The following is a 25,895-nucleotide window of genomic DNA, read 5'->3' as shown; positions in this document are numbered from 1 at the left end:
TTAGTGTAAGAATTATTTCCCATTTAAACTATTTCCCATAGTTTAAACTAAAGTCTCTCCTAGGCAGAAGCATACATACATACTAGAGAGAAGACCATTAAATATTTTCTCTATTTCTGGCAACAATCATTCAGAACTATTTTATCCACAGCCATTTAAAACATGGCAGAGTGTAGGTGTTTCTTTAAAGAGTTTTTCTGTTTCCAGCATTTTTTTCCCCTCTGTTCATATATTTTTGAAAACAAGATGAAAGTCATAGACCCTCTCTCCTAGAAAAATGTAGAATTTACAGGTTTTTGGTAGGTTTTCAAACACTGGGAAACAAACACCCCAGATTAAGAGGACCAGAGTTCACACTATTCCAAACCTAATATAAAAGATTTTGTATTTATTCTAGGCCTTGTGATTTTTCTTCTTATCATGATGAGGTATCGCTGAGAAATGTGATTCCATGATTTCTAACAGCTATTTTCTAGTGGTGTTTCCCATGCAGAGGAAGAGGGAGACATTATGTGAAAAGTACTATATACCATGGTCTACATTATATTAAACCACATGATCTTGTAGGCAATTTCATGTGGTTTAAAGTAATAGTACTTGATTGCTTTAATAAAATTAATGCCTGAGGCTATTTTCTTTTACTTTTTTATCCATTATCTTGATGAACATTATCATTTTGAACTTATATTGTCACTAATAAATATATGAGCAATTATACTTAGTCAAAAACGAAGTGTTAAGGAAAATTAATCATTTGCTTTGAATAAATCAGATGCTAAGACACCAAGCATAATTGAGTCTAACAGTGCCAAATCATGTCTGAGATAAAACACTGCGTGGTACATAATCAAACAGATATTTGCAGGAGTTATGAGAAGGGCAGAGAACTAATGTGTTTCAGCACTCCTAGATGTCATGGGAGCACACAATAAAAGGCTTAAAGAGGTGCAGTAACAGGTTTTGCACACTGTACTGGATATTGGTGGAGAACATTAATTCATCTCTACTCGGCAAACACTAGAGAGCACAATCATCTGTCACATTTTAATACTCTATGCTAATCGATTTTACCCTTTGTATTTGCGCTATTTGGGTCATAGCTCTTGCTAAATACAGTATCTGGCCCATCTATCCCCAATATAAACAAAAAGCTTTTACCATATGAATAAGGTCAATTTGTTCTATTTGAGGGATAGAGTAATGTGACTAACTGCAACAAACTACAGCAATGTGAGATTTATTCCCATTTACTCAACCCTATGTATATGTAGGGATAAAAGGCACTGAACAACTGAACTCTGCATAATAATTAAGCTTTTTTGTAGCAGCCTTTAAAGATATGCCTACATAGACATAGAAATTATACATACAACAGTACATAATTTCTATTGAATATGCAGAAGAGAATATTTAATGTTTTCCTTCATGACTTACTTGCATTAAATGTTTTATCATTTGTACTTTGTTTCCAGAACACTAAGTAACTGTACATGTCTAATTCAGTAATAATAAAAATGCAAGCATTTAGTGAAGAGTCAAAAATAAAATGTAAAAGCATTATCGACAGCTTAAAACAAGTACATTGAAAGTAGTAAGAAGGTATTTCTTAATTTCAGTTTCAGTCACAGTGTAATAAATGTTTCCTTGGTTTTCTGGAATATAATTTCATATAATCCATACCCATAGGAGATATCGTTCATATCCTAATTTATATCCACAAACAGGCTAAGTCACAGAATGACAAAGATTACACTTTTGGGATATTAGCAAAACTGCAGAAAAGGACACAAATGTATGAGTTTTTTTCTCTTTGATCCTGAAAGCATTAAATCATAAACAGTGTAATTGCAACATTGCCTTATGATGCATTCTCATGAATACAATCCTCGATTTAAAAAATATTTTCCAGACGTCATTCTACTGAAAGTATCTATTTTTCATATTTGGACTTTAGGGCTTATCATCAACGATAAGCATGCAATGTCAGAACAAATATTTTATAAATATATAAAACATTAAAAATGAATTCATTCTACATTAATCTAGCTCTTTAAAGGATCTAGTATTTAGCAAAAATACTGTACTTACTTTCTCAATTACAGAAGTGCATGACTGTCTTTTTAAAAATACCCCAAGTGTGTGAAGATACTGTATTAAGAAAAAAAAATTTTTTTCTTTAAGGTTACCCTAAGACCTTAGCTAAACAGATTGGGAAAGAGTAAAAAGTAACCAAATAAGGAATTATTTCTCTTCTTTTGCTTGTACTCCCTGACTTGAAATGATTCATAGGTGGGATTGCCTTTTCTACAACAAAAATAATTCAATAATGGAAAGTTCTGTAAAAAACTAGAAAACATTCTATCCTTGGTACAAAAAGCAAAAACAAAAAACCTAGAAAACATTTAATCCAGTTAAACATACTGTTTTAAAATTTATAAAGTTCATAAAATTAAACTCAAATGCCAGCCGTTATGTTAAAAAGATACGCACATAACATTATATCTGTTCGATTTCCCTTGTTTTGCATTAAATGTTTTATCATTTGTACTTTGTTTCCAGAACACTAAGTAACTGTACATGTCTAATTCAGTAATAATAAAAATGCAAGCATTTAGTGAAGAGTCAAAAATAAAATGTAAAAGCATTATCGACAGCTTAAAACAAGTACATTGAAAGTAGTAAGAAGGTATTTCTTAATTTCAGTTTCAGTCACAGTGTAATAAATGTTTCCTTGGTTTTCTGGAATATAATTTCATATAATCCATACCCATAGGAGATATCGTTCATATCCTAATTTATATCCACAAACAGGCTAAGTCACAGAATGACAAAGATTACACTTTTGGGATATTAGCAAAACTGCAGAAAAGGACACAAATGTATGAGTTTTTTTCTCTTTGATCCTGAAAGCATTAAATCATAAACAGTGTAATTGCAACATTGCCTTATGATGCATTCTCATGAATACAATCCTCGATTTAAAAAATATTTTCCAGACGTCATTCTACTGAAAGTATCTATTTTTCATATTTGGACTTTAGGGCTTATCATCAACGATAAGCATGCAATGTCAGAACAAATATTTTATAAATATATAAAACATTAAAAATGAATTCATTCTACATTAATCTAGCTCTTTAAAGGATCTAGTATTTAGCAAAAATACTGTACTTACTTTCTCAATTACAGAAGTGCATGACTGTCTTTTTAAAAATACCCCAAGTGTGTGAAGATACTGTATTAAGAAAAAAAAATTTTTTTCTTTAAGGTTACCCTAAGACCTTAGCTAAACAGATTGGGAAAGAGTAAAAAGTAACCAAATAAGGAATTATTTCTCTTCTTTTGCTTGTACTCCCTGACTTGAAATGATTCATAGGTGGGATTGCCTTTTCTACAACAAAAATAATTCAATAATGGAAAGTTCTGTAAAAAACTAGAAAACATTCTATCCTTGGTACAAAAAGCAAAAACAAAAAACCTAGAAAACATTTAATCCAGTTAAACATACTGTTTTAAAATTTATAAAGTTCATAAAATTAAACTCAAATGCCAGCCGTTATGTTAAAAAGATACGCACATAACATTATATCTGTTCGATTTCCCTTGTCTTAAGATGGCTGCCACACAGAATAGCAGCCTCCATGTTAAAATATGGCTTCTCCCAACAAAGGACAGGCTTTTTCTTCCCATCACACCTCTTCTCTGACCAAAAAAGTAACCTAATACTTGCTACCTCCTAACAGCTAGTGATGTCACAGGTTCCTCCAATCTCTTAATACTACCTCACTCAACTCCATCACCCCAATTTAGGCTAACCTCATCCTGCTCCTATAAAAGAAGCTCCCTGTGCTGCCATGTTGCTTTTCTCTCCTTTGTTCAGAGACAGCCCAGCAGATCCTCCTCATAATAAAGGCTTGTTGTAGTCCTGGTCTGGTCCTGGTTTTTCGGCTCTTTTACCTAACAGTCTGGGATTCTGTTTCCTTAAAACAGTATGTTATGAAACCTCGTTCTTAAAACATATACCAAGATTTTCAGTATCTGGAGATCTTAAATACTACCTCTTTGTATTAAATAGCTTAAAATTTTAATAAACTGGAACTTGGATTCTTATTTTTACCCACTAAATAACCTGAATTTTTAAAAATGTATTTGATGTTCACTGCTCTAATCAAGCCAATAAAAAAGTAGGGCATCAAAGGAGCAGGGATGGGAAGTGACAAATCAGAATGTGGTGGAAAGGTGAGAATGAGCAGGCACACTATATCCCTCAGTCCCAAAGCAAATGCGGATTTCTGCACATAGACACTCCCCACTGCTCACTACTTACATTTCCTTATGTCCCATTTGTATTGATAATCCAGGGTCTGCTGCTAATCATTTACATAAAAGCCAAGGACATTATTTTGGTATTTGAATATGACTTAATTACATGAAACATCACTTTTAAAAAATGTCCTTCTATGTGTTGAAAATATGTTGCCTCCAAAACTCATGAGATTTAATTTCCATGCCAGCAATATTAAGACATGGAACCTCTAACGTGATTAGACTACAAGGACTACACCTTTAAAAGTGGAATGGATTAGAAAAGGGTTCTCTTGCTTTTGCCATGTGATGGTGCAGAAAGTTGGCTCTCAACAGATGCCAGCACCTTGACATGGGACTTCCCAGTCTCCAGAACCCTGAGCCACTAAGTTTCCATTTATTAAAAATTCGTTTGTCAGCCAGGTGTGGTGGTGCTCGCCTGTAATCCCAGCACTCGGGAGGCTGAGACAGGAGGCTCACTGTGACTTCGAGACCAGCCTGGGCTACATAATGAGTTCCAGGTCAGTCTCAAACAAACAAACAAATTCATTTGTGGTATTGTTAAAATGGCACAGAACATAGAAAGCCATATCCTGAGGTGTGGGGAAGAGGAAAGGAGACTGTTACTAGAACCTTAAGTCCTAGTCTGTGAGCCATGACAACACAAGGTGAATTAACTTGGAGATGCTGGCTTGTGTGGTATCTAAAGAAAGCAACCCTCTGCTTCCAAGATGATAATTTATTGCTGCACCTTTGGAGGGGAGGAACACTGAGTCTTCACATAATGGGAGGAACCATGAGCAGAAGAGACCTTAAGGCACTAATCCAGTGATGAGAGGGAGGCTGTATGACCTGATCACATCCCCAAAAGCCAACTCTTCACGCTGCCCCAGGAGGGTTTAAGCACATGAATTTTGGATGAGACAAATTAAAATCATCACAACCGGGTTCCTCAAACTCCAAAGGACAATGTAATTTATAAAGTACTCCTCAAGACCAAATACATCAAGTGAAATGCTAAAGATACAAATTTTATAGCTATGGTAATGTTTGCCCTAAAATATTTGCACACACAGTGTTAAGTCCTACAGTTACCTGGGTTAGCTAACTATTAAATTCAAATCTGAGAATAAAGTCTTACAAATGTTCATTTTTAGCAATGTATCCAGGGAACTTCTAGGAACCTCAAAGTTTCCAAAGCCTTGAATTAAGTACGAAGGAAAGAAAATTGGGTCTAAGTGGTAAAAAGTATCAACTTAACTGAAAGCAGGTATGGAACGGTATAATTCAGTTCTCTATTTCTTTAGACATTAAATATCTACTGTCACATGGCCAATACTGAAGCTATAGAAACTAAAAAGGGTTTGGGGAGTTTTCTAGTGTCTTAAGATATAATTTCATTAAGTCTATCCAACCAGAAAACAAAACAAAACAATACACTGTTTATCATAAACTATGATGGTAACTCTTACAGAGCAGCAAAAACATTCCAGGAAAGAATAATGAAGAACACGGTACAGTCGGTCCGAGGCAGAGCTCCTCAACTGTGTACCAAGGACCCTCCAGTCCTCAGTCCACAGGGAGGCAAAGTGGGACATCGGTGGAGTCACAGTGCACAGTCTCTACATTCTTTCAATGCGCCACACATTATTTTCTAAGTATGTAAAAAAATGAAAAGTTAGGAAGCACCAGTTTAGTGGAGCATGTTAATCTAAGAAACAAGAAAGCTAGATCCAACTCCTTGTCGTCTCAATGCATTTGACCTTAATTAAATCACTGGGCCTCTTAGGAACTCTTAGTTGGGCTCTTCATTTATTAAATGACAAACAATTTAGATTTTGAAGACCTCTTCTAGTTCTAAAATTCCATAAGGTCCTTTTTTACACATGACATAAAATATTAGTCACTATTTAATGAAAAACTCTTAAATTCATTCAGTTATTCAGTAAGTATTTATTAAGCATCTAATCTGTGCCAAGCATGTAAAAATATGTAAAACAGATACAGAAGGCAATGATCCTTAAATGTATCTTAGTATGACTGGTTAAATAGTAAAGCTTTCAGAATAGTGCCTAAATAATGGACATCTGCTTAGACAATGGAAACTTACAAATGCATAATTATATAAGGTTTTTATCCTCTTTGCTTTTTTTTTTTTTTGGTACCGGGGATTGAACTTGGATCCTTGCGCTTGCAAGGCAGGCCACAAAACCGCTGAGCTAAATCCCTGGCCCCTCCTCTTTGCTTTTTACTTAAAAAAAACATTTAGGGTTAATTACTGCTAAACCACATTTATAATGAAAATAAATTCTGAAAGTATATTATAAAAATAGTTTATTTTAAAGAATCTCAATAGGACTTCAACATCTCATTTGGAGATTTTACCAGAAAAGGCAATCAGTGTTCAATATATTTTATGATGATGGAATCTGCTTCACATCCATTACTGTGTATACTGTTTTATGGGTGGGAGTACAGGAAAGCATGATTCAAAGTTTTAATTAAATACTGTATTACATAGTTGGATTTAGTCCCAAGAATTTGAGCTAAAATTTTCATATGAGTACAATTTCACAAAACTTACAAATATATATCAACTTACTACTGAATCACTTAGTACTTTACAGTATTTGTAAAAATCTAGCTCCGTAATGACTTTTTCTTTAAAAAAACAAAAGCCTTACCATACATACTATGAAAAGTCCACATTTCTCTGGGAACAATGCACGCCCCTAATAGTAAGGTCCAAAATGAGAAGCGTTACTATCTCCAGGAGAGGGCGGGGGAGGCAGTGGGGGAGGAGGAGGAGGAGGGGGCAGTGAGTACGGAAGGTTAAGCATTGGATGAGGTGCCATGCTGGGTGCAGTCCAACCCATGCTGACAGATGGGGGCGGTGGTGGAGGCGGTGGAGGTGGCAGTGCAAAGTTATGCATGTCGAACACTGGAGGAGGAAAGGGGTAGTGCGGCATCAGAGGACTCTCTTGTCTCTGCGGTGGAAATCCTGAAGCCTCCTGAGATACCATATGTTCTGAGTTATAAAACTGCTGGGGTGGAGGCCTGCTGCGGCCAGGTCGAGGGTATCTGCCCCTGGAAAATCCTCGTGTGAATTCTCTGCTGTGGTATCCTTTTGAATACTCCGAAGAAGAGCTATAAGCATTCCAATTCTGATGTACTTCGGCAAAATCTTCACCTTTTGAGAGGGGAAAAAATACATCAAATCAAAATTAAAATTAAATGTACTATGTTAAAAAGCACTGTAGAAATTTTAGTAACGCCCTTTCTTTAATTACCAGTTTAAGGCAGTCAAAATAAACTGAAAAGGCAAACTTAAAGCCAAAGATCAGGGAAAAGCCTAGCAAGACAAAAAACATTTTAGAAAATAACTTCAGCCAAATACCACAGAAAACTGCAGCAGCCTAGCTGGTTGCCTTCCTGAAGGCTGAATGAGAGCGTGGACTTCTACTGTCAACCGCCGAGCACTCCCTACACAAGTGTCCAGGACAGGGTGAGCAAGGCACCACTGACAAGGCCTCCTGGTAACAGCGAGGAGCAGATGGAAGCCTAAGCGTCTACTTTAACGAGCAGCTGCAGTTTCTCCCATCGCACACTCCTGGTCAGAGAAGACTAAGACTTCCTACCTCTGCCCCATAGTAAAGAGGTCATCCTCCGCCACAGGTGTCAGAGGACAGCGGCCAGCAACTCCTGCCTGATCAGGAGGGCGTCATGACTTCCACCTTTGCACAGTAGTAATGAGGCATCCCTTACCCTTCAGTATCAATAAAAGGAATTGCTGAACTTCAGCCTCCACTCTCCCTCTCCGTCAAAACTACAGAGTAGGGCTGGGGATTTAGCTCAGTGGTTCTGTGGCCTGCTCTACAAGCACAAAGTCCAGAGTTCAATCCACGGTACCAAAAAAAAACCAAAAACCAAAAACAAAACAAAAAAACCCCACAGTATTTGAAAAACAAAGCAACCTGACCTAAGCAGAAGATTTACATAAGGACCAAAGTCTTCTATTCATATAAATAAATAAACAAATACACACACACACACACACACACACACACACACACACACACTATATCCAGATTTCAATAAGTGACTCATCATAAAGATATCTCATTGACATTTCAAACTCAAAGAGAAAGGAAAATTAACCAGGGCAACATAAAGTTGTTAGAATTAACTAAGTAAAATAATGTAGTCATAAAAATGCTTCATCAAGAAATTATGATACTCTAAAAAATGAAAATTAGTCTCAGATAAAAAACAAAAGAAAAAGAAATAAACAGAAATTTTATAACTGAACAATATAATAATCAAAATTGAAAACTCAGCTGAATAATACCAAAGAACAACAAAGCTGGAGAAATGATACAACCTGACTTTAAGTCTTAAAACAAACCTATGGTAATAACAGTGAAATATTGGTGAAACAAGAAGCAAATCAATCAATGGGACAGGACAGACAACCCAGAACCAGACCCACAGAAGACAGTTACTCAACAAATGGTGCTGGAACACTGGATGTCCATATGTGAGCATGATCTAGACTCATCTTACCGCCCTTTATAAGAACTTAAACGTATCACAAACCTAAAGATAAGATGCAAAATTATAAAACACCTCGAGATGATACAGGGGAAAAGGTAGATAACCTTGTGTTCATGGTAATTTTTAAGACAGGACATCAAAAATACACTATTAAAAAGAAATAAATTGAATTTCATTAAAATTAAAAGTTTTTGCTCTGTGAAAGATACTGTCAAGACAATAAAAACAAAAGCTACAGTGTGGGAAAAATATTCTGAAAGGCATAAAGAAACTATTATAAATAACACAAAAAGACCCCTTAAAACTGTAAGAAAAAAAACTGATTAAAAATGGACCAAAGAATTTGGGTTCTCACCAAAGCCACTATGATGTTGAACAAACATATGAAAAGATGTTCTGTGTTGCGTCATCAGAGAAATGTAAACTAAAACGAGATATCACTGCACACCTATATAGACATTGAAATTTGTATAAAAAGCCCAGCAAAACTTTTTACTGACACAGAGAAGATAATTCTGACAATTACATAGGAAAGGCAAATAAACTAGAATAGGTAACGTTGAGAACAGACAAGGAATATGGTACCAGATATCCTCTCCTATTTCAAGACTTGCTATACAACCAAAATAATCAACACTGTTGTGTAGACTCACATATCAAGGAAATAAATGCAGAACACAGAAATAGGTCAACACAAAAACAGCAAACTGACTTTTGACAAAGATTCTAGAGCAACTGATTGCAGAAACCATAGCTTTTGCACAAATAGTATATGAACAATTAGACATTTATATGCAAAAGAGTGTTCACTGATCAAAACCTTTCATCCTATTCAAAATTTAACTTACAATGAGTAACAGATGTTAAATGTAAAACAAAACATTATGAACCAGTGGAAAAAGATAACAGGACATCTGTAAGATCTATGGGCTTGGGTAGGCAGGAGGTTCTTAGATTTCATACAAGGAAAGCTGTTAAACTGGGTTTCCTTAAAACTTATTTTGTGCATGCAAAAGACCTTAAGAGGATGAAAAGACAAGCTACAGATATAAGAAGCTATATAAGAAACATATGTCTTAGAGAACTAGTATCTAAAATATGTTTAATTAAAGTAAAATAACAAAAATACAATTAGAAAATGCACAAAAGACATGAACAAACATCACCAGAGGGGATATACAGGTACGGAGCAGACAACAACACAAGAAGAGATGTTCAACATTACTAGCCAATAGGAAAATGCAAATTAAAGCCATAATTAGGTATCACTACACACAAAAAAACTAATGACAGCATCTAAAGCTGGTAAGAATGAAAAGAAAGTAAGTTACTTGGATATAGCTGATGAGAATATAAAATGACATGACCATAGTGAAAAAATAATACAGGAGTTTAAAAATGAAGGATGTAATGTAACTGTCATATGACCCAATAACTGTACACACAAAAAACTGCATGTTAATATTTATAGCAGCTGTATTCTTATATTGCAGAAAATGGAAACAACCCAGATGTCCCTAGGGTTTGACGATCTATAGTACATTCTTACCATCAAATGCTATTATTTAATGAAAATAACAAACTACTGATACATGTAACAACCTGGATAGATCACTAGAAAAATCTGATCAGCGGTGAAAGCAAATCCTTACTTGTAACATTGTATGACTCCATTTATGTAACATTCTTTTTTTTTTAAAGTTAACATTTTTTATTGGTACATGTATGCAATACACAAAATTACATTCATTTCAGGGGATTCGTACATACATGAAACACACTTTAATTATTTTCTATCCTCTCTTTTCTGATATGACAAAGTATAATGAGGAGACGGAGATAAGACAGGTGACTGCCCCAAGTTGAAGAAAGAGTACAGAGGAAAATGACCAGAGGCAGTAAGAATGCATCTTTTTTGTGATGGAAACCGGATGTATTTTGGGTGTAACAATGTCAGAATTCCTGATTGTGATACTGTACTTTCAAGTTCTGCAAGATACTGCAACTGGAGCAAACAGGGTAAAGAGCATATAGTATCTCTCCTATTATTTCTTACACCGCATGTGAATCTACAATTATCTTTCAAAAAGTTTGCTTATTTATTTATTTATTTATGTACCAGGGATCTCTCACTCGGAACCTTGTGTTGCGAGATAGGTGGCAGTACCACTGAGCTAAATCCCCAGCCCTAAAAAGCTTAATTTTTTAAAAATGGAAAAATTAGGAAAAGTTGATAAAAAGGAATGTAGGTTAAAAAAAAAATATCATGACTGGGGTGTTAAGCAGTACACATCATTAAATTCTGAACACAGAAGCAAATAGGTTTCTTAAGAAAAAGTCCTGATAAGCAAAAATGGCCTGAACAAGGCTTTTGTTTGTTACTCCTGGAAGACATTTTTATAGCCTTAGTCTCATAAAACTACCACTGCCTGTTCTTTGGATTCTCCCCTACTGTGTAACACCTAGCTGGATGTGAAGAGATAAACAGAAGCAACACATATGTTCCCTTCAGATCCATGACTTAGATCGACATGAAGATTAAAGAACAACTATATAATATTGCATTCACTCACCTGGCTCATTCAATTCTGATTTTAGTTTTTTCCGACCTTGAACCTGAGATTTTTTCCTTTGTTTGGCTTCTTTTTCTTTTTCGTCATCACTGAAATCCAATGCCTTACAGATAAAAATATACAAACTATAGTACATGAATTTGCAATTCAAGAGCACATACTTTGGGGTGAGAATAAACCTATTGTCTACCAACTGACATTGCAAACAAGTTGTCTGTTTCACTACTTACTATGTCATACTAATAACTGAATTAATGAGTAAACATTGCATGTTTAAATTTTTAAAAACTTATTTCCCCTTGCTTTGAACACAGAGGGCCCATTATTCTTGAAACTGAGTTGTTCTGCGAGGTCTCTTTTCTATCTTTATGGGTGTGATTTAAAAAAAAGGTGACTGCTGCTGAAGAAGTCACAGTGTTATGTAACAGAAAGAGAGGCTCATAAAAGACACGGCAGCGTGTCCTCATCTACTGGATTCACCAATCAGGCTCTCCCTCAAAGTTGAAGTGAACAGGAAAGGCAAACGTTCTCAATCTATTCAGGAAATGAAGAAGTTATGACAGCACAGATGAAGGCACTTACAAAAGGGACTTCCAGAACTGCTTCGGCAAGCGGCAATGATGGGAAAAGTGTGTTCAAAATAAAGGGGAATATTTTGAGGGGGATTAATGGCAATGTGTCTTTTACTTCAATAAAATTTTTCTACTTAAAATTTTTTAATCACACCTCATATTTTGAAATAGTGAGTTTTTTTTTCGATGAATGCTCAATGAGTCTTCATTAACACAAGCCATTAATCAAGCTGACCAATCACGGCTTGGTTTTTCTTTTTTGGGGGGTACTAGGGATTGAACTTGGGTCCTTGAGAGTTTGCAAGGCAGGCGGCAGAACCACTGAGCTAAAACCCTGGCCCAAGGCTTGGTTTTTCTTTGTCTCTTATTTCACAGAAAGTTTCAAATCAGTAACTTTAAAATGCATATTTAACAATCTCCAGATATGTGTATTTCCTCATTAGAAGTCTGACCTGTAGATTCATCATTAACACCAGGTGCCAATGGAAGTAGTTGAGATTAAGCATATTTCATACATGATTATTCAATATAACAATAAAAAAACCTTATTTTATGACTCACTCACTCAAAAATACACACATACCCATTATATGCCAGCCTTGCTCTAAACTCTCTAAAGGATTAATTCTTCACCGGTATACAGCTCCTTAACTCCTTTTACAATGTAATTTCAGATATACAGTAAAGCATATAAATAAATGGAAAGTACCAAAATAAAAACATCATGGGGATGTTATTTAGTTAGGACTCAGGAAAAGGGCTTCCCTAATCAGATATATGATCCAAGTTTTATGGAGACATCACATTAAATTAGAAATATAAAATCCACTCTTACTAAGGATTTCTGTTATAGCTTACCAGAAAACCAAGATTCATGAGCTATATATGCTTAGCATATTTCTTATATTTCAGGTATGTTTTTTTCATCAACACAGGAAAAGATTATCTGTTTCATATAAAAGGCTATGTAGGCAATGCACAGATTTTAAAATACATATAAAAGACTGTGTATGGAATTTCCAGTATGGACTTACTGAAATATATTCTAGATCAAATCCTCCACAGGCTAGCAGTCCACATATCTCAAAATCTATAATCAAAAATTTAAAGTCAACTAATTTTAGTGCTTTCAAGTGCCTAATTTTTTACCATTAATCTTAATGTGCTAAGATTTTTTTAAAATGTGGCATCTGCTGAACACCAGAAAATAATGAGATTAGATAGAATTCATTTTCTTTGAATTGTTCAGTCAAATGGAGAAACAGATAAACCAAAGATAGAATGAACAAGTACTGTGGCTTAGTGCTACAGGATTGCAGGGCATGATAAAGAGAGAAAAAAAGGGAAGGAAGACTTCTTGGTATGGATAACCCAAGCTAAATACCTAATGAGAAATTAGCCATGGAAATAAGGCAACGGCAATCTTCAGAGAATGGGAACAATATGTGCAGATGCAGGTGCATGAAAGAATATGGTATTTGTAAGGCAAATTGAAAGTGTGTATGCAGCAAAAGAGAAAAAGTGAATGTTAATAAAGATTATTATACCATCTTAAATCACTGTGCACCACCCCAGGAGCAAGAAAGAGAAATTAAGGGTATTGAGAATAGTTAGGCTCCAGTAAATTTTATGCAATATTTTCACAGCTCACAGTCTCTACAATTTTCTTTTATATGTAAGCTTCCTACCTTTAAAGCACATCATTTTTTGTTTTTAGGTGAAACCTAACAAATTCTAATCTGTGATTAATGTCAGGTAGCAATTCTGGACTACAAAATGTCAGCAACAATTATTACAAAATTAAAACCCAGCATATTTCATGATCCATTCTGCCACCTGAAAAAAAATGAACATCAAGGAAGCATGAAGCACGATGTAATTCTGTAATTAACCTAACCATCCAGTTTCATAAGCAACTAACATCATCATAATTAATAATTTTAATGGTTAGGTATGATACAACAGAAATGTATTAAGAGTACCTGGGTTTCACAAAGAGATATTTTAAGATCTATGTGACTCTCAACACTTTTAACACATAATTTCAGTAATAAAGTACTCTAAACAGAATGCTAAGTAAATATAAAGAGCAATAATGGGAATCCCATGCATACATCACATAACAGAAAATACATTTCAATTTATAATAGATACTAAACCAGGATCACTCACTGATTAAGTGACTCAGATCTGTATAAATCGGATCTCTAAGGGGGGGCCTAAACCTGATTTATGTTAAAAATTAACAAAGACTATGATCATTGGCACTGCCTGAAAACACTTAAAATAATCAAAGTTATATGTGCAAATACCAAAAAACCATACTATACTGAAACAATTTTTTTCAGAACTGAGCACAAGAAAATCTGCTTTAAAATCTCTAACAATATTTTTTCATTGTATATCCTCTTTACCTTATAACCATTACATAAAACTTGTTTGTGTTTTATATATTATTATTCATATACACTATATGATGTTAGAAGTTTTTTTTTATAAAATTATATCCTGAATCATTTTATGGATAGGCAGATATAATTACTTAGTTCTTTTGAAATACCTTTAAAGATGAATGATTTTAATTTAATGGAATACCTAAAGATTTTTACTATATCAAAGATAAATGTCAATCCTCTAACATTAAAAAAAGTATTTTCTATATCATTGTGACAGAAATTAATTTATTCAGATTACAGGAGTGCATATAACAAAGCAGACATTTTCTGAGACTAAAAAAGGAACATCTTGTAATTACTGTGTAAACTTTATTTAAAAATAAAAAAAATTTTCCATAAGAAAAAAAAAAAATCTTGAGTTAGCCAAATGATTTTACTGCATAATTCACTCATTTACATATTATTCCCAAATTAATTTCACATCCCCAGAAAGACTACATTATCAATCGACCTTGGAGGATAAAACTATTATCTTACTAACATAGATACAAAAAGAAAATCAAGCCAGGGATTTAGCTCAGTGGTTCTGTCACCTGCCCTGCAACAAGGGCAAGGTCCCGAGTTCAATCCCTGGTACCAAGAGGAAAAAAAAAAAAAATCAAGTGGTCTCTTTTAAGGTAATTATACTGTAAAATATGGGGAGGTAGATAGCATCTGATGATTTTGTAACTTCAAAACAAGGGCAACTTACTAAAAGCATCACAGTGTCTTCATGTCCTATATGATTAATTTAACTGAGTAATATATTTTAAATAATGATATCTACCTTTATCAGTTATCAACAAAGTTGATTAAAACAGGACATTACAAGGCAGATTATAGGCAGATAATTATTATTAAAAGTGTATAATATTAAATGCACTACTTAGTGAGTATAAACACTTATACTTACATCCAGTGGTGGTTCCTGATCATTCTTCCATGATGCATCTGATCCCCTATCCCTGTAAGAAAACACGTCAGAGAAGGGTTACTGGCAAGACTCAGACAAATGCTTAAAACAGTATGAAAAATACTCAAGTTCAAGACAGGGGTTCAATCTTCAATTTTGCAATGTATGTGAAACTAATAAAAAAATAAAAGTACATTTATGTCATTTACCTGTAGCAAAAGATAATAGACCATTTATGTGTCCTTTACCTTATGTTAAGTGATGTGGTAAGCTCACAATAAAAACAAAGTTTGAACACATGTGACTATTAGGACTAGGAAATGAAGATGACATTCCAAGGCTGCAATATGCAGGCAGAAGTGGTTTTGTAATTTTTCTAAATTTTACTTTCATGATATCTGAAGTTTGCATGAAACTAGTTCAACAAGTAAGTGTTTGTTCAACATCAACTACTCATGAGATCCTAGAATTTAAAGACATAACTAGACAATTTCCCAACTGGTGCAATACAAGAAATCAAAATCCACTAAAGATCAAGTAAAATTCCATAAAGCACTTTTAACAAAACAGAATGTAGAGTACACGGGAAGCTGAGATTAAAAGAGCCTTCACTGGCTGGTGAGCTGAGCTTCCCCCACTTCAAAGGCAAAGCATTATACAGTACAGAGACATTCCTCTAACTACCAAGTTATGCTCCCATGGCTGGGTTTTAAATGAACTCGTCGCTAAGTGAGGAACTGTATATTCTATGAACATTACAATATTCAGAACAAAGAAGTGATCAAAGGAAACTCCAACTCGAAGAGTTGGTTTTTATCTGCATAATTTTATGTGCAGTACTGTAATGTGTAAAAGAATATAAAACTACAGTAGCATCCTGTACAATCAGCAAAAACTACAGTATTGTATTTAAAAAAAGGACTCTCAGGCTCTATAAACAAGACATACAGAACTATATGAAAAAAAAAAGATGGGTTATAAATCTGAACAGTCATTAGAAGGAGAATATCCGTGCTAAGATCCCATGACAGACCCCAAAACACATAGTCAGGTGGCACCTCAGAAGGACGGACTAAATTCCCAATTCTTTGCTTTATTTCTAATACTTTTCATGTGGAGTTCAAATCAATAAAAGACTGCTCCTACTACCTAAAATGCTTTGATAAACATTTTCAGAAAAGCTTTTTGGTTACCTGCTTTAAGCTATTTTGTTAAAGCTAAATATAGGAAATATTCACAGCAACATCTTAAAATTCAGAGCAGAATGAAATGTTATTTTAGGCATCATTCTAGAACATTTCAAAATCTTTATGAGTTTTACGTTTATTTATTTTCCCTGTCAGCTATTAGAAAAATTAATCTTACAGAGCTTAAATAATTTTGGCACAATGTTCCTTTCAAAAATTGTGTGGAATATAAAACATGAGTTCAATAAATTATCAAGACCCACATTTTCATCTCTGAAATAGTAAGTGAAATTTAGACTTGATTTAAAATGGAAGTTGTAGGGAGACCAAACTTTTGCAGGCTTTTCTTCCATTCCTCATTAGACTACACTTTAAGTGGTTCATTACATCATGCCAATGCACTCCGGTTATTTGTACAGAAAAATCCATTCTACTTGAATTCATATACCATGTTTAAATAAAAAGTTATGCAATTATAACAAGTGCTACTAATAAAGGGAGCTCTCTAGCTAATACTGGGCAACAAAACCAACACCCAAAAACAACACAGCAGGTGGAGCACAAACATCCAGAAACATTACGAGCCACACGTGGAGTGGCAACAGGTTCACAGCCTGAACGCAGCACTCAGTCACTGGATGGGTTGGCCAACTTCTCATGGCTTATACATGACTTTAGAGGGACACATGTCAGTTGCTGCTCATGTAAATTTATAATTTATTTATAACTTCAAATTTAGTCATTTTTTTCTCTTGAAAATTATACTTTCATTGAATAGCTAATCTCATGAATGTAACATAGACAGAATTTCATTTAAAAATAGAAAAGAATCTTTCACTGATAGTGAAGTAGCTTGTTTACAAAACTAAGTATTTATGGAAAAAACAATGAGCTAGAACTCAAAAATTCATAAGATTTTGGGGCTACATATGGTTCAAAAATGTTCTTACTGGTTGACCATGTCACTTTGGGAAAATAATTAAATATTTTCTACTTGTAAAATCTGATAATAAATAATAGTTTTCAGGGTTGAAAGCAGAAAGACAAATGAAGTCTCTGGGAGACAGACCATTTAACTAAAAGAAACTACCATCAATAAAAATTACTCTTAAAATGTAAATGTCAGGTAAGTGAAGACCTCATACATCAATGAAGTACTTACTGTTTAAGTTTTTCTGTGAAAACATACTGGGTAAAATCTTTCATTGATGGAGCAAAATACATAGTCTCCTTTATTTTAATACCTTTACTTTCAATGTGGTCTGAAGAATTAAACCGCAACACATAAAATGGATGTGCAACAGGACCAAATATCTCAAATATCTGTAAAACAGAAGAAATAGAAAGACTTCATTTAACATGTAAAATAATGATTTGAGAAGTTAGCAATATTTAAAAATACCACTAATAATTGCTAAAGGAATATAATTTTGTCAATGTTAGAGCAATAAATTATTTTTAAATCACACACACACACACACACACACACACACACACACACACACACACCACCGCCTTTTGTGATACTGAGAATCAAGCACAGGGCCTTTACACTAAGGTACATCCCAGACTGTTTTTTATTTGACACAGAGTCATGCTAAGTCACTAAAATGCCCAAGCTGGGCTCGCTCGAACTTGCAATCCTCTGCCTCAGCCTCCCAGAATCTGGAATACAGGCATGTGATACAACCCCAGGCTTAAGTCATTTTAATACACTAAAAGTCTTCATATTTTGATTATAAATTTATTAGCTCATCCAAAATTTTTATGAATATAAAAGAACTGCAACTGTTTTGTGCTAAATTTAAATCACTTTGGTTTTAACTTGTAGACTCTAGATTCAAGTATGTTTTAAATTATTGCTTAAGTTGTAAGGTACAGGAAATTGTAATTGGTAACTTTTGAAAATAAAATACTATGTATTTGGAATCTTATAATGGAAACACAATAGTAAAGTTTTGATTCAAAACAGGTACTAGGTCAATTGTTGTTTCTAAAGAGTGTTCAATATTGCTAAAACATTAAACCATAACTTTTCCTGTATTAAAAAGTAGATTTGAACTTGAAGATTCTTATTTCTAAAAACTCAAAGATGTTACATCCTCTAACTTAATATCTGAATTTAAAAAAAAGTTTCTGATAATAAATGTCTAATAAAGAGACTAGATGTCAGTGTATATTTTTCCAATCTTTTCTATTGGTATTCTTTTGAGATTATACTGTAGTTTTGTATTCTTCCCCTCTTTAAAAATTAATACATACATAGTTTATTAAATTTTTTCATGTTATATTCTTCTTGAGCATACTTTCCGAGGCTTTCATAATGCTCCTTTAAATTTATTCACTAGTGCTATAAGAAATTTGGCCATATTCCAATTTGTTCAGCATAATACATGAAGGCCAAGATAGACATCTTTTTATGTTAATCTCTAAAATTTCTTAAACTTTCTAAAACTTGATTTGGAAGAAGTGGAATTAAAGTGTCGTAACTATTAGAGCTCTTGATGAAGTATAATCTACTAAATACTTCTGGCCAATTTATACCAACTACACTGAAAGTGCCTATTTTACCACAATCCTTTATTTTACCACACCCCTTGTAGTTGATTACAAAATGTTTTCTCCTTATTCTGTAACCTGTATTATCCAAGCTTTTATTCATTTTTATTAAAGCATTAAAACAGATAACCCATCAAGGGTATGATTACTCTAAAAACATGGAGAGGCCATTTAAGACAATTAAAATGCCAATGTATTCTGACATAACAATAGTGTCAAAAATTTTAAAGTTTTTCGATTTTAAAAGAAAAACAAATAATCTAAGAAAATAGGAAGACATCAGCATTGAAAACGTGTAGATAAAAACAGTGAAGTTCTTCTAAGGAAAACTGAAAACGATGGAAGGAATGTCGTGTTGTAACTCCTGCAGCCCATACTATACATATGGTAATACTTTACTGTCTTACTTTCCCTTGATAATTCTTAATTTTTACTCCCTTGATAAATACAGACAAACCTGATTTTTAGGTTAGAGATATAGCCTATCTTATAAAAAGATTTCTATGAATCTGTTAGTAGAAGGTAAAATCATTTTCTGCAACCTGCTACATACAGCTATTTCCCAGGGATCTGTTTCCTGAATAGCATGATCTCATGTAACTGAAGACTACTTCACTGGAGAAATTTCTACTGAGTTGATGCAGCCTGTTTTGCACTAAAATATAAGTGGCATTCAAAATTCTTGGGCAAAAAAGCAAAACACAATTTTCCAGTTGCCTATTCCTGGGATCTGAAATGTTTATGAGCCAGAGCTAATAATGAAATAATTATAAGGTTGTGAGTAAAAAACCAACCAACTCACAGTAGGTAATAGACATACCACAGAACTACTAGGTGGAATGAACCTATATTAACTGACAGGTACTCATGGTCCTACTTCAAATAGACTCAGGAAAATCTACTGGGTTCAGACAAGCAATTCAGTTAACCCAGAGTTACAGAAAAGAAGGATTTAACAATATTTTAAATAATTATCAGTTTCAAAGAATAGATCTTAGCTTGACTAATGCTTAAAAGCTAACCTATAAAGAACAATTTTAAACACAGCAGGCTCAGGACACCCACATCCTCTCATACTGTTCTATTTGAGTAACTCACATCCTTGCTCAGTTATTCCACTCAACTTTTGGGATTGTGTAATTTTAATACCTTAACTTGAGATAAAACCAAAGAAAGTAATAGGCCATGAGGAGAAAATCCAGCAATTTAGCAGAATTTAAGAGAGTGATAACTGAGATATTTACTTTGAGGCAGGCAAGCAGCTTTTGTGTGTGGAGGGGGTGGTTCAGGGGCTCAAACTTGGGACCTTCCCCTTGCAAGGCAGGCAGCGGTAGCACTGAGCTAAATCCCTGGCCCAGGCAAGCACTTTTTAACTTGAATAAGTATACATGCTCCATGGAAATGCTTTTATGAAGAATTCCTGCCACACAGAGGCTCAACCATGCCACTAGCACAACGCAGTACTGACATAATGCAGGCCATGTTGGGGAAAACTGACAAGCAGAAAAGCAGTGGAGGGTGTGCACAGCACAGGCCCAACTTAGACATTTCAGTGGATTGACGAGCTGCACTCTCTTCCCCCTCTACTCACACACACATAACATGCACACACTCAGGAGTTACTCTGAGGGATGAGGTTACTACTCCCAGTTTCTTTAAGTCACAAATACATCAAGGAATCTCTAGCTCCAGGAGCAACACTGGAGGGCTGTGGATGTGACAAGCTGAGATCTGAACGTGGCCACTCCGGAACAGCCTTCAGAGAATGCCATTATTCTGCTCTCCTGTCTCTCCAGCTAAGCTAGCCTTGACTAAATTACTAATAGGAGAAAGAACATGAGAAAATTAACCTTTACACCTATCTAGAATTGCCCTTCATCAATCATGTTATGCTTTTTTGGCCCTCTATTAATAAAAATGAAGAAAATACAGTCAAGCAGAGAGTATCCTAATACACTGGTTAAGGCAGGTGATATTTCAAAGCTAGACAGAGGGAGGATAAAGCAACACTCCATCCGTACCATAGAGGAACTTTCAGAAAATCATCACATCCTACCAAGTCTGTAATATAATCTTTAATAAATTCCTATTCAATAATATTTGAGAGGGAAATAGACACCACTACTTACCACAGGGAAGTGATCATTACTGAGGGTAAGGGTGAAGGTGGAAATACAAATCTGAGATTGACCTCTCTAACGGTGAGGAAGGAAGCAGGGGCGGGGGGAACGAACCTCAGTTGTGAGCTCCATTTGTTTTAGCAGTGTGATTTTTCTTAGCAAGTTTTCTTACCAGTTTTAAAATGTCAATAATTCTTCCTTACAGGATTTCAAGTAATTTTGTATAAGATAAAGAACATAAAGTATCAGTGTGGTTAATTATCAGTGTGTTGAGTGTGAAGAACAGAGGGAAAAAGTGGTGCAACAGAGGAAAAAAGAGGTACAACAGTTGGCTACTGTGGAGGCAAAACCAGTGTCTTGCTTAGATATGCTCATGATCTAAAAGAGCTTCAATTTTATATTCTGATCCAAGGTTGGTTTTACAGATACTCTCTAAACCTTCCCCTTTCCCAATTTGGGGAATCAATTCAAAGTACTTAGATTTATAACCAAGTGTTTTGAAATACCGGAATTTACTAAACTCTCTTAAGTGCCAGGTGTAATGTTCTCCTCTAGCTTATGCCACACCGCTAAAGCTAGAGGTGTGTTACACATTCACCTGGTGTCTTTCAAACTCAAGTAACAGAAGAGCTGATTATTATTAGTCACAACTGTGGGTCTGAAAATCTCACATATGGTACACGGATAAAAATATCTATTTAGGGGTTTTAATCAGCAAAATGTTGGGTATTTTGAAATTAAAAGCATCTAAATGAGCTACTAAGAGAAGGCAACAGTCATGAAAAACAAGCACAAATTAAGAAAATATGGAGTTTTATAACTTCTCTTCACATTTAGAAAATCAAGACATATGTTTATCTTGCCACCTCTCCCCTCTCCTCTTCTGTCACTACTTTTTTGAGGACCAGAAGTGTTTTTTTCCAAAACAAAGGGTTGGTTTCTTAAGACTGGTGACCAATGGACATGAGGAGCTACCTCACAGCATAACCATGTGCTCACTTCCAATGCCTTTTCTAATGACCTTTGCTAAGGTAAAGGCCCTTCTGTATCTCTAACCCCTTGCAGACATCAGCAGTAAACACCGAGTTTGTACACATTATAGCCTCTTCCTGTTTATCAAAAGTTCTGAGACCTACATGTATAATAAAGATACTAAGCCTAAGTATTCGAAAGGAAAAAAAAATCCACAGCACCATCTGTTAGACGCTGTGAGTCTTCTTTTCCTTCATGAATTTTCTTTCTTTCTTTCTTTTTTTTTTTTTGTGGTACCGGGGATCGAACCCTTCATGAATTTTCTAAAAAAATGGAAAAAATTATTAGTTCTTGACTCCAATAAATTTTGCCATCAACTGCCTTGTAATAGGGTGACCCAGTACTATGTTAAATTTGTCTATCAACCTATAAAACATATGGCAATGGTAAAGCAGCAGGAATGATAAAAACCTGATCCCTTTCTGAACTGTATTAAAAAGCTGGGCATGGTGGTATACAGCTATAGCTCCAGCACTCAGTAGGCTGAGGCAGGAGTTCAAGGCCATCCTGGGCTATATAGTGAGTTCAAGGGCAGCCTGAATTATACAGTGAGAACCTGTTTCAAAAAAGGAAAAAAACAAAACACAAAACTTTCCACTATGAATGGTATTAGAGTTCCACAGTGGAAACGCAAGTGGAAAAAAGGAAAAGTTAAGTGAGAAGACTCAGTAGTATAGTTTAACAAATTTGCTTTTTCCTAAATGAACATAAATTAATTACATTCACTGGAATGCAGGCTGTATACGTATATTGGGGAATACAAAGGTTAATAAAACTGTCCTATTTGCCAAGAAATGAACACTTGTTAGTACTGATCTTCTTGATCATAGAAGGCTTTATGTCCTCTATTGATTGCTCAGGATTGTCTACTTGCTGGGTAGTGTGTGGTTTCCTAGACAAAAGGTAAACATGTAAGGTGCTCCTAGGAAGATGTTAAAAGAGACCCAATCATATGGTGGTTCCATATTCCTAAGTTCCTAGCTTATGCTCACAGTGACATTTCTCTCCTGTCACCAAAATCTTTTCCCACTTGAATGATTCCACTTTGAGCTTCCATCTGAGGAAGCCAAGTCTAAAAAGTTTGACAGCCACTACTTACAGGGAGCTCACAAACCAAAAATGGTTAAGAACTACTGTATTACTCACAGAAAATCTTCACTGGGCTCCAAATGCTTGATGGGTTAGAATTATGTCTTATTCAAAAGAGTGCCTGGTAAACATTAGCAAAGAATTCTACATATGTGTATAATGACTTATATATGAAAGATGAATGAGCAACATTTAACCAATTGATAGACAGCCACTAACTACTGAAGGAAATCAAGGATGTGTTACAAGTTGAGAGCTCTAGATTGCTCATGTAATAAAATTAATAAAATCTTCTTAAGACAAATAGGGAAAGTCAGAAACAGAAACATCAACCAAAGATAGAGAATAGTTTCTAGGATTTGAGTTAACAAACCTTTCCTGCTGCTTGTCGATCTCTTCTGAAAATTACAGTCTCCTCATTAACTGGAGGCAGGTTAGTCGTTGATTCAATTATTACTGAAAAATTAAAGGACAAATGTTATTTTAAGATTTAATCAGAATATAATATAGAAATACAGTGAGAATTTAGGCTTAATCTCAACATAATTGAAAATAAAATTTTGTGAAGATATCCAGTGACTATTTCTCTTCAATAAAAAAATTATCAAATAGCACAGGGTAATGAATTATTAATATTTTTATACAGAGCTATAATTCTAAGAAAAATATTAAACCATAAAATCTAACAAAAAAATTCAAATCACCCTTTCCCTTGAAAGTATTTTCACATTCAAGCAATACATATTTGTCAGGCAATTTTTACCATAAATAGGATCTTCACATTTAGTCACAAAATTCCTGTTCCAAGTTAGTCTTGTTTCTCATTCTACAGTTCTTTCCTGCAAAGCACTATTTATGAATAAATGAAAAAGTTAAATTAATGCTTACTAAAACATCTTCCTTTGAACAGATAAAGCAGGAGTGAGAGACCCCCACAATAATTCTTCTTCTTCTTCTTTTATTTTTGGTAATGGGGATTGAACTCGGGTCCTTGCGCTTACCGCTTACAAGGCAGGCCACCGAACCACTGAGCTAAATCCTCAGCCCCTCCCACAATAATTCTTCTTATTATATTTATCTTCCCTTCTTAAAAAGCAAAAAAGCACTTTCCCACGGGGTTAATAGTCTCTAACTCTTTCAAGCGCCACAAGTGCTAATCTACTCCTGCAAAGAGATAGACAGAAACACACACACACCCACACACACACACACACACACACACCCACACACACACACACATACAGTTCTTAAACAATTAGTAACAAGCTATAATACTGTTACATTAAGCAGATAACCATGTCCATCTGGAGAATGAAATGTGTACTAGCTCAGATTTACTAAAATTAATTCAAAGAATTTCTTTTGTATTCCTATCAATTTCTAAGGTTAGTGCTTCTTAGTTATAAACATACACATAAGTAATAGATCTTGGGTCAGTATTTTTTTTTAATAAAATCTGCTTTTGGAATAAAGCTGATAAGATTAACGATGACAATACATAGTAAAACTTCATTTGTAACCATCACTCCTCCCTAATTTCTTACCCTAAGAGTCAAATTATAGAAAATTAAAAATTACCTAATCTGATACTTTCAATTTAAAAAAGGATTCAAAAGGTCAGCTCCAGCACATAAAAAACTCCAGAAGAGACTGTACTATATATTGATAAAAACTGTTAAAGGCTCAAGGACCCGAGTTCAATCCCCGGTACCAAAAACAAAAACAAAAAAAATTTGTTAAAGGCTCTCAAACTCATACTCTGAAAGTATGCACCAGGAAAGTGGTGGCGAGCCTATAGAACCCATGCCACAGAGAGCTGTTCGGATTACTGCAAGCTCTAAAAGGCTCAGCATCACTTCACTAGGATAAGATCATTCTGTGATACTTCTCAACTTCTATCTTGATAATTACTAATTACTTCCTTGTATTTTCCAAAGGAAAGCAAAACAAACAAAAGCACAGGATGACATGTAGAACTCCAGAGTACAATGGAAATCCTTACTTTTCATCTTTAGATTCTTGTTAAAGTCAAACACTATTTTTGTCTAATGTACTAGTATTTATTTTTCTTTTTTTATAATTTGGTTAAAATGATTTTAGCTATTTTAGCTTTTCAAAATACAACAGTATGTAATAGTAGCACATGCTGATTTTGATTTTTTTTTATTACTCCCAGGTTACAATTGTTAGCTTATTACAATGTATTAATATATTAATACTAAGATGCTTTAAAAAGCATTATTCCAACTATATCATATAGTTGACATTTATTTACTTGAGGATCAGCATTATGACCTACAATTCATCCGTATACACCAAATCTAGTAAGTGCTCAACTCATATAATCAAGGCATTAGTCATCTATTTGTCTATGCATATTATTAAATACCATGAAGCAATTAAAATACTAAGAAATGCGATGAACTGGAAATATGTGAAAGTTTTAATAATCAAGATGTTTATAAAACATTTTACTTTAAATTTTAACTAAAATATACAAATTACAAAATTATGGGTTAATTTTTTTTAAATATTGGTATGGACACCACTGGAAAA

General features: G+C 34.4%; 1 protein-coding gene across 1 annotated transcript in view; it reads right to left on the bottom strand.

Moving 5' to 3' along the window:
* Window positions 1-6,509: 6,509 nt before the first annotated feature.
* Window positions 6,510-25,895, bottom strand: part of Naf1 (nuclear assembly factor 1 ribonucleoprotein) — a 38,462-nt gene continuing 19,076 nt past the window's right edge. The window contains exons 4-8 of the mRNA XM_010629904.3: window positions 23,713-23,795; window positions 17,702-17,862; window positions 15,353-15,404; window positions 11,433-11,535; window positions 6,510-7,495 (exon numbers count right to left, since the gene is read on the bottom strand). Of these exons, the coding sequence (XP_010628206.1) occupies window positions 7,038-7,495; window positions 11,433-11,535; window positions 15,353-15,404; window positions 17,702-17,862; window positions 23,713-23,795 (857 nt within the window). The 3' untranslated portion in view covers window positions 6,510-7,037. The remainder of the gene's footprint in view (window positions 7,496-11,432; window positions 11,536-15,352; window positions 15,405-17,701; window positions 17,863-23,712; window positions 23,796-25,895) is intronic.

The sequence above is a fragment of the Fukomys damarensis genome, unplaced genomic scaffold, assembly GCF_012274545.1.
Source record: "Fukomys damarensis isolate Sample0158 unplaced genomic scaffold, DMR_v1.0_HiC HiC_scaffold_18, whole genome shotgun sequence".
NCBI lineage: Eukaryota > Metazoa > Chordata > Mammalia > Rodentia > Bathyergidae > Fukomys > Fukomys damarensis.
Note: the sequence above shows the minus strand (reverse complement) of the source record. Positions and strands in the feature narration are given on the sequence as shown.